This window comes from Xyrauchen texanus, chromosome 48 (genome assembly GCF_025860055.1).
Source record: "Xyrauchen texanus isolate HMW12.3.18 chromosome 48, RBS_HiC_50CHRs, whole genome shotgun sequence".
Taxonomy (NCBI): Eukaryota; Metazoa; Chordata; class Actinopteri; order Cypriniformes; family Catostomidae; genus Xyrauchen; species Xyrauchen texanus.
The window spans coordinates 5,602,860-5,621,993 of record NC_068323.1 but is presented as its reverse complement, the minus strand read 5'-3'; the positions used below and the strand labels follow the sequence as shown (position 1 = coordinate 5,621,993).

Sequence of the window (19,134 nt, the reverse complement as noted above, 5' to 3'; positions counted from 1 at the left end):
ACCTCTCTCATCAACAAGATTTTTGTTTTTGGCACCATTCGGAGTAAATTCTAGAGACTGTTGTGTGTGAAAATCCCAGAAATACTCAAACCAGCCCGTCTGACACCAACAATCACGGCACGCTCCAAATCTCGAAGATCACATTTTTCCCCATTCTGATGGTTGATGTGAACATTAACTGAAGCTCCTGACCTGTATCTGCATGATTGTATGCACTACAGCCACACGATTGGCTGATTAGATGGGTCACATGGGTGACTGTTGGTGCCAGATGGGCTGGTTTGAGTATTTGTGGGATTTTCACGCACAACAGTCTCTAAACTTCACTCAGAATGGTGCCCAAAAACAAAAATGATGAGCGAGGTCAATGGAGAATGGCCTGGCTGGTTTGAACTGTCAAAGTCTACAGTAACTCAGATAACCACTCTTGCACTCATGGCGCTGTTTTGGCGTCATGAGGGGGACCTACACAATATTAGGCCGGTGGTTTTAATGTTGTGGCTGATTGGTGGATATGCTAACTTGTACTTCAAATTCACTTTAAGCAGATATAAACATTTACAAATGTACAATATTTCTCTTCCTGGTAAACAAACTTAAAAATGCTGTTGACTCATTTTGCATTAAATGTTTGTTTAGACAAACACTCTACAATTTGATACCAACTGACTGACTAGCATGAGTTGTGGCTATGATGTATCTTAAGCCTATTAGCTATTAAAAAGAGGGATGAGCCCTCAAATATACCCCGATACTTCATGTCATGGAAATTCGTCAAGACATGACAGAAAACCCTGCTGGTCAACTTTTCTACCATGATGTCATAGCTGCTATGCTTAAAAAGATCAATTGGGGACAGTCATGTGAAATTTTAAACTTTATAGATATTTAAGGAAAAACTGCACACGCCTTCTCAAAACATATTTTATTTTTTGCCTCATTTAAGAGATGGGGTAACATAAATTACCAGAATACAGCGAGATCTAAATCTCCGTACAATCAAATACGTAAAGCAGTTTGAGGTACAAAATCAAAATGGAAAAAAGTGCAAATCTGCTAATAGCTTTCGTACCGTGACGGGATGGTACAAAAAGAAGCGTTCCACATGTTAGTCTATAGTAGCATAGAATTCTCCTACGCCAAGACACATTAAAGAAAAAATGCATGTATGTTATAGATTTCTGGAGTTCTAACCACTTAAACATGTTTCCTTAATCGTGTACATTCAATCAGTTGAGCCCCGATATGTGCATAGAATTACATACTACAGTGTTTCATGCACTTATAAAGAGAAAAGCCTTTTCTATTGCGACAAATACGATTTTGTACCAAAACGACTGTCCCATTAACAAGATAACCACAACAAACTCAGGTTAACCCTTTTAGTCTTTATCTAATTGTGAAAAAATTTCCTGATAGCTCACGTACATCACTCAAGCGACTATTTGATGCGTGTTTACATCTGGAAGAGGTTTCCTCTTGGATACTGAGCAGACGTTTTTGAGAATGATTTCGATTGTATGTAAATATACTCTAAGTTGTATATCAGATGTTAATTACAATGCGATGCTTTCCAGATCAAACACTCTTAAACACATCCCGGAGATGCACGTGTCTATCTGGGTTGCTTTTGAGGAGGAAACGTATGTTTTGGGTCTGTAATACATCTATAAGATGTTTCCTCTAGGATGTCAATAAGACATTCAGCAGATGTGTATGCGACGTTACTGTATTAGAACGTAAATCTGATCTATTTAAGATGTTTAGCAGATGTTAATTCGAATGCGATGCTTTCTCGATGAAACCCTCTCAAGGGCCTAGCCAGGAATATACTTTTGGGTGGGCCTCAACAAAAATGGATGGGCAAGGTTTTCGGCCACAAATGTTTCCCCAATATTTTCCTTAACAACAGAGAAATGGTGCATTCAAACAGTTCTTTTAAACTTCTAGATATCAGAATTTATGCATTTCAAAGTCAAAGAGTAATCAAAGAATAATCTCTAATATTTTGGGTGGGCCAGGTTCTAATTTGGGTCTTCAGGCTCACCCTTGGCTACGCCACTGATCAGACATCTCGAAGAGGTACGTGTGCTACCTGGGAAATCCACTTAGCTACATTTGATGGTTTTCTAATGAACCATTCTGCTTTGGAGGCCATTGGTGCTAAAAAGGTTCAAAGTGCAATATAAAAACTTTGACAAATAGCAACATCGATTCAGTACGGAGCAGCCATTCCAATAGATGATAAAGGAGCAAGGCAGGTAGGCTTCCATCCAGCATTCAGCATGTATAAACAATATGCAGCTTGCTTAAATGTACTTGCATTGAAATAAATACAATTCAGCATGTTTATAGTGAATTATTATACATACACGTTCTAGTCCTTCAAGCAAACCAACATAAAAAAAAATCTGTACAATCCAGTTTTCTATTGTCAAGTACATACGTGCTTCCAAAATAATTGTTCACCTAAAAATGGTAATTCGTTCATTATTAACTTTGTCATCACAAGCCCATATGATGACTTTATTTTTGTATTAACTACAGTTCATAATTCACCTCTCTTTTTATGTTCCAAGAGTAAATAATCCAGAACTTTCATTTTGGCGGGTAAACTATTCCATTACCAGTGCTAGAAACTATTTTCTAACAAACATCTGAAACATTTGAACCGATTTAAAATTCTAAAATATCCTAGTGATTGTTTGACACATTCCATTTCAATACAATTCTAATGATTGGATCCTGCACTGAAAATGGCACTTTTTGTTCATCTGAATTTCATCGTCAATGCAGATAAAGAAAAACATCATACAAGCTAAAAGACGTCACATTTTATACAGCAAATGTTTCGAAAAAGCTTGAGAATGTTTTGTGCCCTTCATAGTCTTTAATGCAAACCCTGATTTAACACGTACATCACCCAGACGTCTATTTGATGTGTGTGTTTACATCTGGAAGACACATTTTTTTAGGTTGTTTGCTTATCTGCAATACATCTATAACACATTTCCTTCCAGATGTCAATAAGATGTTCAGCAGATGTCTTTGAGACGTTTATGATTAAGAATGTTTGTAAATCTGATCTTTGTAAGATGTTCAGCAGATGTCTTTGAGACGTTCATGATTTAGAATGTTTGTAAATCTGATCTTTGTAAGATGTTCAGCAGATGTCTTTGAGACGTTTATGATTTAGAATGTTTGTAAATCTGATCTTTGTAAGATGTTCAGCAGATGTCTTTGAGACGTTCATGATTAAGAATGTTTGTAAATCTGATCTTTGTAAGATGTTCAGCAGATGTCTTTGAGACGCTTATGATTTATAATGTTTGTAAATCTGATCTTTGTAAGATGTTCAGCAGATGTCTTTGAGACGCTTATGATTTATAATGTTTGTAAATCTGATCTTTGTAAGATGTTCAGCAGATGTCTTTGAGACGCTTATGATTTAGAATGTTTGTAAATCTGATCTTTGTAAGATGTTCAGCAGATGTCTTTGAGACGTTTATGATTTAGAATGTTTGTAAATCTGATCTTTGTAAGATGTTCAGCAGATGTCTTTGAGACGTTTATGATTAAGAATGTTTGTAAATCTGATCTGTGTAAGATGTTCAGCAGATGTCTTTGAGACGTTTATGATTAAGAATGTTTGTAAATCTGATCTTTGTAAGATGTTCAGCAGATGTCTTTGAGATGTTTATGATTTATAATGTTTGTAAATCTGATCTTTGTAAGATGTTCAGCAGATGTCTTTGAGACGTTTATGATTTAGAATGTTTGTAAATCTGATCTTTGTAAGATGTTCAGCAGATATTTATTAGATTGTGATGCTTTCCAGATGAAAAGGTCTAAAAACAGACATCTCGGAGATGTACGTGTGCTATCTGGGCTTCCATGCTGTTTGTGGATTGTTTGGTGTAATTAAAGGTGAGTATCTTCTTCCTGGTTGTCTTCCTCTTCTTTCCTGGGCTTGTTGACGAGCACCTGCCAACCGTTCCCGCCATCCCCTTCAGCCGTCACCCCATTGGCGCGGTGTTTCTTCTCCTGCGTCTCTGATTGGCTGTCGCTCGTGACGTCCAGTGTGGGGTTGTCATGGCAACCGTTCTCCACAAATTGGAGCTCTTCACCTCGCGACTTCAGAAACAACACACAAACGAAAACAGAAATCACAAGAAATCAATTTCTGCCCTAAAATCTTTGTATGTGGCTAAATGGATGGATATAACCTACCATGTTCTTGAGTTTGGGTAAACGGCGCTGCCAGCAGATATAGATGATTCCAGAAGCGATTATAAGTACACACACTGATCCGATGATCACGAGAACCACAAACAGCTTCCCGTAGTCACTGCGAGTCTGACTGGGCCTGGCGTGGCACGTGCTAACACTGGAATAATTCTGGATGCCAATCTGAGTTTAAAAAGAAATAATTTCTATTGTCACCGCAACATAAATGTATCTATAAGAACAGTTTTTTTTTATTACTATTATTATTTGCTGGATTTGAATATCTGACCTCATACAGGCCTCTCCTGATTTCTCCCAGCATTGACAGCATGTCTTTCGGCGGGATGATTTCTTTGGTCAAAAGGCATTATAAAGAGTAAATCAGACTAAAATGACTCTTTATAATAAGATATTATTATTATGACAATTAAGCACACGTCCATCCCAAATTTTCATTTCCATAACGCAAAAAACCCCATAAAAGAATGGATTAAAATAACATAAAAATGTATAACATTTTCTGCAATCCAGTAAATTCATCCTGTCCAGACACACATTTTAATCAGCAATTGAACAATTTATACAGTAGGCCAATATCTTTATTTCACGTTACAGTAATGAGCATTTGGTGGGACATGTGCCTAAATGTCATGAAAATAATTATACAACACAAACAATCTAGACATATAAACATAAGGGGTGAAATGTGATCTGGACGTGTTCTTGAGAGATTTCGTGATATTAGATAAAACATCTCATTAATGTACTGAACAGACATGTGCGAGAGAGTACATGATATTTTTATCCTCTAAATGGAGCATGAAATTAAAAGCCTCCAATTTAGAAACACCTCTTATCAAAACGATAAATATCATGTTACAAAGTGAAGCTGCAATCCACCTCAAAGAACCTGAGTAAGCATTTCCCAGAGCAGCGGGATATAGTGTCCTCAGAAGTCAGAAGTGAGCTTAATCGGACACAATTTCCCTTTGAGGACATTTGGGAAAAGCAGTGGATAAAGTATATCATGTTCTATTCACCCTTTTAGGGTTAGGGTGTGGGTTGACTGTGCGTTACCCTGTTCGCTAGCTAAGGTCATTAGAAGCTGGTGGTCTTGTTGTAAGGGTTTGCTGAGGAATATGAGCCAGGACCCTTGTGGGATGTTCATCTTTCTGGAGAAAGTGTTTTCCAGCAATTCCAGGAGTCTGTCTCCACTCTCCATCCGAAACTCATCCTGCAACAAACGCACACAAAACATTGCTAAAATGTTATTCCATACTATACAATACTACACAATTCTATACCACATTACTCTACTCTACTATACTATGACTTGTGCACAATTTGGTCTCCTGAAAAACTAGTAACATCAGAAAAAAACTAAATAAATAGTATGAAAAAACAAATGTTGAGGTGGAGTGAGGCGATACTCTGACGAGGCGATCGTCTGTGTTCCGCGACTGCTATCAGGTCCTTGAATAATAATATATTGCCTAACGTGTGAGGAAGGGCAGCCAGTGTCATTTCTGGTGCCCCCTAGGAAGTTGGTGCCCTATGCAGACTGCATAATAAGCGTATAGGGAGTGGCGGTCCTGCGTGGCACTAATGGTGCGAGATGCTGAGAAAACAGCGAGCTATGATGCAACAGCCAAAGACGTCAGTCTATTTTTTAACTTTTCTCCCATTTTCTCCCCAATCTGGAATTCCCATCCCAATGTGCTCCAAGTCCTCGTGGTGGCGTAGTGACTCGCCTCAATCCGGGTGGCGGAGGACGAATCTCAGTTGCCTCCGCGTCTGAGACCGTCAATCTACGTATCTTATCATGTGGCTTGTTGAGTGCGTTACCACGGAGACGTAGCACGTGTGGAGGCTTCACGCTATTCCCTGCGGCATCCACGCACAACTCACCACGTGCCCCACCGAGAGCGAGAACCACACTGGAGCAACCACGAGGAGGTTACCCCATGTGACTCTACCCTCCCTAGCAACCAGCCCAATTGGTTGCTTAGGAAGCCTCACTGGAGTCACTCAGGATTCGAGCTTGCAACTCCAGGTGTGCTAGTCAATGTCTTTACTTGCTGAGCTACCCAAGACGTCGGTCTATTTATGTAGATACTGTATAATACAGATAGTATACAGTATATATAGAACATCAATTACAAACGGCGCAAATGGATATTAAACCTCAGTCTAACAAACTAAACAACAGAACACACTTGATTGCAAAATGGATTGCAGTGGATTACAGACCCTATCTATTAAGTAGTGTTAGGTAAGTTACTTGAAAATAGTAATCCAATACTAATTACTTATCTAAAAATGTAATGAGTTTACTTAACTGATTAAATCACTTAATGGAAATCAATCCATTTCTGCTTAATGGATTCAAAATTATGTCCTTGATCAATATTTTTGTCCCTTCATCCGTCACAGAAACACAAACAGACGTACATATAAACAAGATTCATGTTTTAAACCTATTCTAAAGAAATAATAATATTTTAGAAATATGTAACCCAAGTAATGTACTTAAAAGTAATTAACTGGAAATAAATACTTGAAGTAATTAAATTGAATGTCTGTAAGTGTAATCTGATTACAAGAATTAGAATTGTAATATGTTACACTACTTTTGACTTTTAAAGTAATTGGATTACAGTAGCTAATTGCCTTGTAATCAGATTGTACCAAACACTGATGTTAAGTGATTTACTTGCTGTGGCAAAGTAACGTAATATGTTTAAATTATTTCCATTTGGGGGCTTTTCTAAGCAAATATTGATTTACTCGTGTAAGTAATTCAATTACATTTTTAAAGTCGACTGAAAGCCCAACTCAACTTAATTCGGAGGACACCGTATCAGAATTTCAGAGCTGCCAGACAAACAACGGACCGAACGACCTCTTTAAAATAATAAACTGCTTTGCTTTGTCTATTGCATGAATACATCACATTTAAGAACTTTTCCTGTTTTCTATTCCCCCCCCAAGAGCCTCAGTATTAATGTCGAATCCATCTGTCCAGAAACACACACATCAGACTGGCTACAGAAATCAGAATGTTTTTTTTCGGGCCATTTACACCATTCAAAGTTACATACGCAGTCAATGTTGTCGGACATGTTGAGGATGACGTAGCCCTTCCCTGCAAGGTTGCTCCAGTCAACACAGATCACCTACACAAAGACAAAAATTCTCTTTTGAATGCAAAACCCATTTGTAAGCACACATCATGGAAGTATTTGCTGTTCAATTTTCTTACTTTTTCACCCCAATTTGGAATGGCCAATCCCCAATGAGCTCTAAATCCTCGAGGTGGCAGTGAGTCGCCTCAATCCATGTGGCGGAGGACGAATCTCAGTTGCCTCTGCATCTGAGACCGTCAATCCACGTATCTTATCGCGTGGCTAGTTCAGTGCGTTACCACGGAGACATAGCGCGTCTGGAGGCTTTGTGCTATTCTCCGCGGCATCCACGCACAACTCACCTAGCGCCCCACCGAGAGCGAAGCACACTATAGCAACCATGAGGAGGTTACCCCATGTGACTCTACACTCTTAAACAAGTGCTCAAGTACATTGATGGAATCCCAGAGTTTGATGTAAGAGGGAAACACCGCTATTGCAGCGCAATTTCACTGCACGTCATGAAAGTTGCATGTAAATGAGAGAACATTTTTGAGGATTTTTATTATTATATTACAGTAAAAATAATCTGGGGGAAAATGTGATCGTTTGTAATTAAAAAAATTCAATATTGAAAATCTTAATAGTCTTACAACAGGCTTCATTTTCTTTAAGTAAAACAGAACTTTGTTTAGCTGAAATATGGACATCTTTTGTCCTTTTGTACCTGCTCGTTCTCCTGGGACACCTCAGAGTCATGAAGCTCAGTTTCCGTGAAATATTCAGTGCCTCCGTGCCGAAGCTCTGTCCTCTCCTCATCCCCAGCTATGGTAGGCGGTGCCCCCTGCCAGGCGGTCTCGGTGAAGACCACAGGCGGCAGGTCTGAAGCAGGTGAGGGTGAGGGCGAGGGCCCGGTTGTGAGGGGCGTCAGGTACCGCCAGTTATCCTCCTCTTCCTCATCCAGTTCTGTCGGAAAAACTACCATCTCTTCATCATCACCCTCCTCTTCCTCTTCATCCGAATCATCCTGGTGGGGTTCATCAGGTTGCAGGGGCCCTCGGCTCGGCAGGGGCCCCACTTCAGGGGCCGTGGGTGGTTGAGTGGTTTCATGGGCCCTCTCGTCATCAAACAGGTCTTCAGACATGAGGTGCCTGTCAGGTTCAGCTGTGGCATTTGAGTCGCGCTGAAGTTCAAGTCCAAAAGCGGACAGTGCCACGGTGGAGGGGGCGTGGTCTGTAGCAGCTGCGGCTGACGGGAGGGTGGAGGTGTGGAGGGAGAAACCGCTAGATTCTGAATCACTCTCCCACTGCTCCGGGTCCAGAGATTCGGCCGTAGGGACGAAAAGCGTGGAAGAATAGTTTGTCTCATTGGGGTTTGAGCTGAGAGATGGGGAGAAAGGAGGAGGAAGGGGTTCAGGCGATGAAGCGCTGATATCTATAAAGAAATGTAAAAACAAAAGATCATGTAAATTGTGCTAAAGACCAAAATAAAAAATTATGTAATTTATGACCAAATTGTCCACAAGTATAGTATAGTATAGTATAGTAGTGTAGTGTATTATTTAGCATTAGTATGTTGTATAATAGTGATGTACAATATAGTAAATATGGTAAAGTATGGTATAGTTGTATAGTATAGAGTAGTATAATATAGTATGGTATAGTAGTATAGTACAGAATAGTGTAGTATAGTATACTAAGGAATGGAGTAGTGTAGTATGGTGTGGTATGTTATGTTATAGTATGTTATAGTAGTGTAGTATAGTATAGAATAGTGTAGTATGGTATGGTATATTATAGTATGGTAAAGAATGGTATAGTAGTGTAGTATGGTATAGTATAATATGGAATAGAGTAGTGTAGTACGGTATGGTGTAGTATGGTATAGTAATGTAGTACAGTATAGAATAGTGTAGTATGGTTTAGTATAGTATAATATGGAATAGCGTAGTATGGTATGGTATAGTGCAGTATAGTACAGAATAGTATAGTATTGTAAAGTATGGTATAGTAGTATAGTATAGAATAGTGTAGTATGGTATAGTAGTGTAGTATAGTACAGAATAGTATATTATTGTAAAGTATGGTATAGTAGTATAGTATAGTATAGAATAGTGTAGTATGGATTAGTATTGTATAATATGGAATAGTGTAGTATGGTATGGTGCAGTATAGTACAGAATAGTATAGTATGGTAAAGTATGGTATAGTAGTGTAGTATAGAATAGTGTAGTATGGTTTAATATAGTGCAGTATAGTACAGAACAGTGTAGTATGGTAAAGTATGGTATAGTAGTGTAGTATAGTATAGATTAGTGTAGTATGGTATAGTGTAGTATAGTACAGAATAGTATAGTATGGTAAAGTATGGTATAGCAGTGTAGTATAGTATAGAATAGTGTAGTATGGTATACTATAGTATAATATGGAATAGAGTAGTGTAGTATGGTACAGTGCAGTATAGTGTAGAGTGGTGTAGTATAGTGTATAACAGTTTGGGATGGTATAATATTAGTTGATGTAGTGCATTATATCACAGCATAACATTGTGTAATATAGCATAGTATTGTATAGCATAACATCCGCAAATGGTGTAGCAAAGTATTGCATAATATCGAATAGTATACTTGTGTTAGTATGTCATAGTAAAGTATAGTATAGAACACTTAAGCATACCACAGTATACAATACTATACTCCAAATCATTTTCATCAAACAATACAATGTAACACAACACTATTATACACTATTCATTGAACTCTAATATACTGTGCTACATTGTACAATACAGTGACATACTGTCACGGCAGAGTATAATTAACAATTATTATACTTTCCTATCATATGTCATACTATATGTTTAGTTGTGTCCAAGTATAACTGGCTGTAGGATGCTATAAGAAGAGTGTAGTGCAAAAGTGTAGTGCAAGTATAGCATTATAGTGTATTGTATAGTATTGTAGCGTGTGCTACAGTATATTATATTATAATAGAGTATAATAAAGTACAGCAAAGCATGCTATAGTACTGAAGAGTAACATAGTATACATTTACTTGAGTATAACAGAATAGTTGCGAGTAAGTATGGCTTTGAGTATAGTACAGTAGAGTATGGTAGGGTGTGGTATAGTACAATCTGATGGAAATCTTATTCGTCTTTGTTAAGTTTCTTGAGGCCAGCAGATTTGAGCAGCTGCACTGCAGCATTGCACCTGCGTCTGGCACTAACACACACATCAGGGAGTAAAGGGCTCTCTATCACGGCATGATTATTCATGAGACAAACACACACACACACACACACACACACACACACACACACACACACACACACAGAGAGAGAGAGAGAGAGTAATGAGCAAAGCTTTTGTCTACTGTCAGCAGGAGATACATGCTCTGTGCCAAAACCTAGTATGCTCCTTAGACAGCATATTAAGGAATAATAGACTTACAGCGAAAAGACTGTTTCAAAAGGTAGGATAACTAGTTTTGACAAAATGTAGTTTGCATACAGTTTGGAAGGAAGCTTCCTATGCAGGCAGTAGACGGTCAGGCAGTTTGCTAGATTATGGATCAGAGCCAGAGAAAGAGGGAACATGCCTGAACCTATTCAAGATGATGATGTGGATGTCATAATAATAGCTGCGTACCAGATACTGTTTGGCAAGCTTTGGCACATTCCTCCAGCAACAGGAAGTTATTGAGATTTCTTCCGCAGCCTCCAAACATGAACCTTTCGCACCTCTTAGTGATGGCATTAAAGTACCAACGAGGGAACGTCCCATGACATGGTCCAACCTCCATTGGCATCAGACAGAGATCTACAAATAAGAAACATATACATGAAGGATGGATAGATCTGGGTATCGATGCAGATTTCCCAATTTGATTTGGTTTAGATTCACAAGCCCTTGATTTTGATTTGATTCAACTCGGATACAATTCAGATTGATTTGGGAATATTTCATTTATAATGTTCATTTTGTTCATTTCAATTTTGTAAATATTCATTTGAAAAACTGGATAGCTCTGTGAGTATAGACGATGTCTACCACACCTGGAGTCGTAAGTTTGAATCCAGGGCGTGCTGAGAGACTCCAGCCAGGTCTCCTAAGCAACCAAATTGGCCCGTTTGCTAGGGAGGGTAGAGTAACGTTGGGGTAACCTCCTCGTGGTTGCTATAATGTGGTTTTCGCTTTCGGTGGGGTGCATGGCGAGTTGAGTTGTGTGTGGATGCCGCGGGGAATAGTGGGAACCCTCCACACGTGCTATATCTCAGCGATAACGCGCTCAATGTGAAAAGATGCGCGGATTGACAGTCTCTATGGGGTAAATGGTCTGCACTTATATAGCGCCTTTTTAAGCCTTAACAGTATTCAAAGCGCTTTACACTGTGACTCATTCACACACACATTCATACACCAATGGCGGCAGAGCTGCTATGTAAGGTGCTAGCCTGCCATTGGGAGCAACTTGGGGTTCAGTCTTGCCCAAGGACACTTCAGCATGTGGAGTCATGTGGGCCGGGAATCAAACCACCAACCCTGCGATTAGTGGCCGACCCGCTCTACCAACTGAGCCACAGCCGCCCCGGGGTGGGACTTGTCCCCCTCAAAATGGCTCATGGCATACACTGGGTGAACAGCACTGTCGTTTTCCTGTCTTACACACACACACACAAACACACAAACACACAAACACAAGAAACAGGCCACTGTGGTGAAAGCACCGTTAGCACCACTTTACACCTTTAACCGCGGTTTTGACAGTCTATAAAAAAATTTTGCAGGATAAATGACTGTGGTGATAGCATTTGTGTCATACCAAAGACTGACCCAATCTCCTCATCTAATTGACGCTATAACACGTCTTGCGGTGCCGCTGAGAATGCAATTTTGAGGTATATAATTGTGCTTTTGAGGTAAGAAGCTTTGGTGTTCACGTACATGCATAGAGTATCTTTCACACCGTGAGCTCAGCAAACCAGTTAAAGCTTATTTGTCTTTCTCACCCATCATAGCATCCGGGTCAGATCCACTTTCTTTGGTCTCGCCTTGAGTGTCCCACCGCTGGATCGGCTTGGCGTTCTTGCTGTCCTCGCTGTCTTCACTGAAGAACCCAGAACTCTCCTGAGAACTGTCCATCAACCCGGGCATCTGATCTTTGGAGACCTCATCATGTTGCTCAAAGCCCACAGGAACATCCAGAACCGGCCCATGGGACAGGAGAGGGTTGGGGAGGAGCGCTAGACCAGCACTCAGATCCTCAGAATTTACCAAAACCAGAAGAGCAGAACCTGAAAGAAAGAAACAAGTTTAAACAAACCCTCAACTAAGTATTAAACTTTGGCACTTTGGTTTCGGCACTACAACCTTGGAGACCAGCTAACCACCTTATGCCTGTTTAGGTTGCAGGACACAGAGCACAAACTGACTAGTCAACAACTGCAAATTAATCTATATTTTTAGCTTCAACCATGACAGATGGTTTCTATGACATTTAGATCCATCAACCATCCATCCAACAACACGCATCGCAACCGGCCCCAGTGGGCTTAAACCACAGATGGTCCCATATCATGACGGCTTAGTGTTGGGTCTCAAACCAACTGGTCTGATCTCTCCTCGTCCCAACAGGTCACCAGAGGATTAGCCTTCGTTTTAGCGCTAGATAGCCCAAATGGCGACAACTAGGGTGAGATCTGCAACTACCCTTTCTGTTTTGAGCCGCCAGGGCCAAGATGGAGTTTTATTACGCAGTTCACCAAGACTGACATGCCTTACATTTTATTCATGAAGCTGTTTAATGAAACATATTCTCTAGCGAGGCATGGGTTCATTAAGGGGACCAGCCGAGTGCTTCTATATTGGGCGAGTCTGTGATTGTGCGTTAATTAACAGAGCAAAGAACAGGGAACTTCCTGCTTCAATTTATGAATCAATCAATTATGCTTTCTGGAAACATTCCAGTGGTTTTAGAGACACTGTACTGCCAGGGAACTCAAACAATGCAATGCTGCAGATATTCCCAGAATTCCACACTGCAACACTGATACGGAGTTGTGCTCCAATATGTTGGATAAAAAGGCCAGAAATATAAACTAACTTCGTAACGAAAATGCATTGATTTTGCAACCTTTACGCCCCTCATCCACACTAGAATGATGTTTTACTCCACTGAAAACAGCATGATTCAAAAACGCTCAATATTGCAACGTACTCTGGAAAACAGTCACATTAGGAAATTAGGAGTTTTCAAAATTAAAATGGATTGTAGGGAATGTGGCTTTTATGTTTGACCCCTTGAAAATTCTGTGCATTGTAAATAACGTGCTTTCATGCATTACGGTGGTGCTACCAAACCTAACCTCAAGAAGGCGATAGAGCTACCTTTAGATGTTTCTGCTATTAAAGCCGATGTGTAACTATTGAGTAGCTAGCCTTATGTCAACGGTTAATTAATTAACAGTTCACAAACTTGCTGAGCAAGATTTTCTTCAAACTATTGCTTTGCGATGACAGTATGTGGCCTGATAATAAAAGTCACCATAGAAGAAGAAAGTTCACGCTAATGCACACTATAGCACCCCTTGTGGCAACGGTGCAATACAATGCGTATTTGTGTCACATTATAAAAATGTGTGCAAATTGTGCAGTTTTAAACTGCACAATTTACCCCCAAAAATATACAATTTTGCGGACATTTCAGACAAACTCCAAAAATTGGAGGAAACAAGGAAATTTGTCATTTTTGGAGCCCCTGGTCCCCATCCATTTACATTGTGTGGGAAAGCGTAACTTAGAGAGAACGCAGATCATGCTGACTGACCATGACTATTCCTTTGAACAGTTCTCCATTCTTCCGAAACATCATCCATCCAGTTAACCAGCCCAAGAGTGCAGTAACCTAATCAAAGGCAGTGTATGTCCTTAGAAAGCCCCAGTGCTCCACGCCCCAGAAGGCCACATTAATTATGATTGGTGATGGGAGTGGTGGTGGTGTAGTGGTCTAAAGCACATAACTGGTAATCAGAAGGTTGCTGGTTTGATTGTGTCCTTGAGTAAGACACTTAACTCCAGGTTGCTCCGGGGGGATTGTCCCTGTAATAAGTGCACTGTAAGTCGCTTTGGATAAAAGCATCTGCCAAATGCATTAATGTAAATGATTGACAAAACCGTATTTCCCTCAGTAGACTCTGGTTTCTGCAAGGCTACTTGTGACCTCGCTTTTATCAGAGATTGAAAATGTGAATTTATTGCAGCCAAACCAAAACACTGACTTTCTCTAAGGATGTGCCTTGGGCTTTTGGGTTTTTGACACATGTTAGACGGTACATTAATCATAAAGCGACTCTGCGGCACCAAACGCGGCCTGTGATTTTAGCTTTGGGGAAAATGGAGTTGGCTAAAACACATTAAATATTAGAAGATTAAGAGATCTAGAAACCATCTAGAATGCAGTAAATGAATGCAGAATATCTAAAGAGGGACACAACTACCAAGAGGGCATATCTTACTTAAGACATAAAGCTAAAATAATGCTAACAGAGCAATGTTCTGAGCCACAGTGTTTGCAATCTTTGGGGAAATTTTTTTCTTTTGATTTCTTTGATGGGTTTCGTGAGATTCATCTTAAAATGTGATAATGATCATCACTGAGCTGTTCCACTCAGGTTTAATATCACAACATGTCCCGCCTCCACCTGTTTCTGACTGATCTCTGATGTCTTTATAGAGCTCAGCTCAATCATCTGCTCGAGCACAGACATCTGAGATAAACACAGATCTGTCACGTCTCAACTATTGTACAAAACATATGAGCCATTCAGCCAGCATCTGAGAGAAACAAGCAATCCTTCATGCAACGTCTTTCAGGGCCTAAAAAAACTAATCTTTGTCTTGTAAGTCTTTTTTAAACAAAGACAAATCTCAAATTTTATTGCACATTATTTCCAATCAAGCTGAAATTGTGTTAAATTATGCAAAACATTTTAATATTATGTTTTTATTTAGGATGGATCAAACGTTAGCTATGAAACTCGCATTGGCCAAACAAAGAAATGAGCTGTTTTATTCCAAAAATGCTTAAACTATCATTTCCAGCACAGACTGATAATGATTATAGATGTGATGGAAATGACATGTGATCACGACAGGTTAAGTGGGGTTTAACAACAGGCAGAATTCTCCTGTGATGCATGTTTGTGCACTACTGGACATTACTAGGAGATCAATTAAAGCAGCGAGAGTGTGGAACGTGTGTTTCAGGCGAGTTTATATAGAAGCCGGATATCACCGTGTAATTCTGACTCTTTATCTCACAATTGTGACTTTATTTCTCACAATTACAACTTTTTTCCACAAATATGAATTTATCTTGCAATTGTGACTACATCTCTTGTAATTTCGACTTTATACCTCGCAATTTTGACTATTTTGCGCAATTGTAACTTTTCGCAATTACAACTTTTTCAAAAATTGTGAATATATTTTGCAATTGTGACTACATTTCTTGTAATTTCAACTTTATATCTTGCAATTGTGACTATATTTCTCACAATTTTGACTATTTCTCGCAATTGTCACTATATCTCGCAATTACAACTTTTTCTGCAAATATGAATATATCTCGTAATTGTGACTATATTTCTTGTAATTTCAACTTTATATCTTGCAATTTTGACTATTTCGCGCAATTGTCACTATTTTCACAATTACAAATTTTTTAAAAATTGTGACTATATCTCGCAATTGTGACTATATTTCTTGCAATTTCAACTTTATCTCTTGCAATTTTGACCATTTCGCACAATTGTCACTATTTTCGCAATTACAACTTTTTCTGCAAATATGAATATATCTTGCAATTGTGACTATATTTCTTGTAATTTCAACTTTATATCTTGCAATTTTGACTATTTCGCGCAATTGTCACTATTTTCACAATTACAACTTTTTTCTAAAATTGTGACTATATTTCTTGCAATTTCAACTTTATCTCTTGCAATTTTTACTATTTCGCACAATTGTCACTATTTTCGCAATTACAACTTTTTCCGCAATTGTGACTATATCTTGCAATTTTGACATTTCTCACAATTGTAAATTTATATCTTGCAATTACAACTTTCTTCCTCAAATATGAATAGATCTTGCAATTGTGACAATATTTCTTGTAATTTCGACTTTACATCTCGCAATTGTGACTATTTTTCGTGCAATTTTGAATTCATAGCCCAATTTAAAGCATAAGGCGCTTGGATTTTAGCAACACACTGTGAATTCAAACCGTTGCCACTTAAATCTCGGCCACCCCTGGCACCATGATATCTCCTTAAAAAAAACTCTCAATCTGTTTTCAATCCCTCTATGAGATAAAACCACATCTCAAACTAGCCGCTTGCATCAAGATGGGGCTCAACGGCAGGATAAATGCTGATTTGACCTGACCTGAATGGGTTTCTGGGCTGTGCCCACTCATATTGCAGACGTGCATGAGGGTGCAGGTGGCATAGAGTTTTGGGAGTCAGATTTAACAGTATTGCTGGTCCTGTGCTGCCCGATACGGCAAGAGAGGGCAATATGCATGGTTTTTAAAGCTACTCCAAAGAATCAAGCTATAGGCTGTTTAGGAGTGAACTGCCTCTTTAAGAGGAACTTGGCTTAAGCCTGCATATGTGCAGTTCATCAGACTAAACAAATGTGACCTGTCACTGTTGTGTCTGCTCATCGGTCTGGCTTTCGAAGGCCTCATGGCACAAACCAATCTGTCCATAACAGCCACAAAATGCTCTCTCCACAGTTCCACGATGAATCGAACTGAAAATCAAAACTGGATCTGAATACATCAGCTCTCTCCCTAGATAGGGAGGAAAAAAGGGGCGTGTGCCAAGATCTCCTCTACTTGATCAATAACACAAACAAGCCACAAATAACTGATCGATTTGTACGACTTCATAACATATCTTGCCTTCTTCACCCAAGATGACAAATGACATGCATATTTGTTTTAAACACAATACTGAACAGGATAATCAAGCCTTAAATGTAACATATTAAGATATTTGACTCCTAAGCACATTTGGCATCTAAGATTTCATTGCATGTACTTAAATATGGAAACATATTAAATGCATATAAATATTAAAAATAGCCATTTTTTTCTATTCATACCATGTTATAATATATATATATATATATTATTATTATTATTTTTGAATATATATGAACCATTTAATTATTTTTTAATTATATATATATATATTCAAAAATAAATACTAAAATGGTGCATTAATCAGATTAATATAAAATTGTTGCAATATATGAATATATTTAATGTTACAAGCATTGAGACAACACAAACCAGATAAACTCACCGAACATCAGACACTGGAAACACGCGACTGACATGTCTGCGGCTTTAAAAATGATCGTCGCAATATTCGCGTCAGTATTTCGCTCATATGAGCATCATAAATGACTTACTGACCTCAATGTGCGCTACAGACCACTGACGCACTAAACCATCATTAAAAACAAAAGACCAGTCTCTATGCAAACAAAGCGCGAGAGATCTACCGTGCAAAACAGCACGCGTGAACGAGTCCGTCGGTTCAGCCGCAGCTGTTCTTGCAGTTAATGAATTTGCAGTGAATATTGGGGATTTTGGAGATGGTTTGATTCCTGGCGCAGTGACTGCAGGCGACACGCTCCAGTCATTCAGGGTCCTAAACGCCACCGTTTTACATGTCCCAATATTCCTGGTTTTAGCCACGCGACCAAATTAGAATGCTAAGGTGATGCAATGTCGACCAATCATAACGCTTACATTATTGTCATCAAAACAGTTGTTGCATTATAGACTCTTGTCAGTGTTATAGGTCTACCGGAGACCGTGCGGCCCGACCCGAACAATTTTAAGCCTGTCAGATTTTAAGCCCGAACCCAACCCAAAATCGCTTACTATCTAATATCTTCTCCTAGCAAGTACTGTTGCAATAGGGGGTATTTTATGTAAGCATATTGGCAACATTCGTAACAGTACTGAAACGGCACAGAAGCCCCTTAGTAGACTAGAGCAAAAAAGCATTGCCTTACCGTTTATTGGCTGAAACTTCACTTGGTGCAGAACAATCTAGGATATTACGAAACAATGCAACGGTCCGCTATATGCCGCTTGAACTTGTTTAGTACGTAACAATCTAGACGTAGTGCAAAGAATGATAGCGTAGGTGTCAAAAACACGTTCAGTGTGAATGGCCCTCATCTCGTCCGTTCACACGTGTCTGAGTGAGAGCGCGTGCGCGAAACAAGTTCGGTAAGCCCGTTTATTTTTTAATCATTAAGTACAAACCCGAACCCGTCCCCGAAGTCCTACTTGAAAAACTGAACCTATCCATCCCAAAACCCGTCGAACCCGGGTCGACACCACGTATAATTTTTCACGATTGAGAACGAGGCTGTGCGGGATAAACGCTCAATTGGTTGTACCATCTTAACATTCAAAATCACGTCTAATTACAACCCATGTTTTCCAAAGTCGTTTTGCTTCCCAATCCCAGATAGTGTAATGATAGCCAGCAAGTACTCACTCAACTGGCCTCTAGAGTGGTGCCGTGACCCAGATGGGAGTGGCACTAGTGACTGACGCTACAGGCTGTAGACTTTAGCATGCTTGTTAGCACACCCGCCTTCCATGCCGGTTCGAAACGGGTCGAGCAGAACTGGTTACAGTGGTGCCGTGACCCGGATGGGAGTGTGGTTTAGGGGGGGTGAATGGAACAG

General features: G+C 39.4%; 1 protein-coding gene across 1 annotated transcript; it reads right to left on the bottom strand.

The window, feature by feature from the left end:
- Positions 1-918: 918 nt before the first annotated feature.
- LOC127639881 (podocalyxin-like protein 2) lies at positions 919-18,022 on the bottom strand. The gene is made up of 9 exons (XM_052122183.1): positions 17,727-18,022; positions 12,363-12,647; positions 11,002-11,172; positions 8,080-8,786; positions 7,329-7,403; positions 5,305-5,461; positions 4,517-4,578; positions 4,231-4,410; positions 919-4,134 (listed from the first exon to the last, which is right to left on the bottom strand). The coding sequence occupies exons 1-9, from the start codon at positions 17,758-17,760 to the stop codon at positions 3,922-3,924; spliced, it is 1,884 nt and encodes a 627-aa protein (XP_051978143.1). The 5' UTR covers positions 17,761-18,022; the 3' UTR covers positions 919-3,921.
- Positions 18,023-19,134: the final 1,112 nt, after the last annotated feature.

Bases quoted from the DNA above. Each gene is read 5' to 3' on its own strand.
- LOC127639881 (XM_052122183.1), bottom strand. From the start codon at position 17,760: ATGTCAGTCGCGTGTTTCCAGTGTCTGATGTTCG. The intron at 8,787-11,001 runs GTACGCAGCTAT...ATTTCTTTATAG, and splicing joins AGCTTGCCAAACAGTATCTG to ATATCAGCGCTTCATCGCCT. The intron at 4,579-5,304 runs GTAACGCACAGT...TTTTGACCAAAG, and splicing joins GACCTTAGCTAGCGAACAGG to AAATCATCCCGCCGAAAGAC.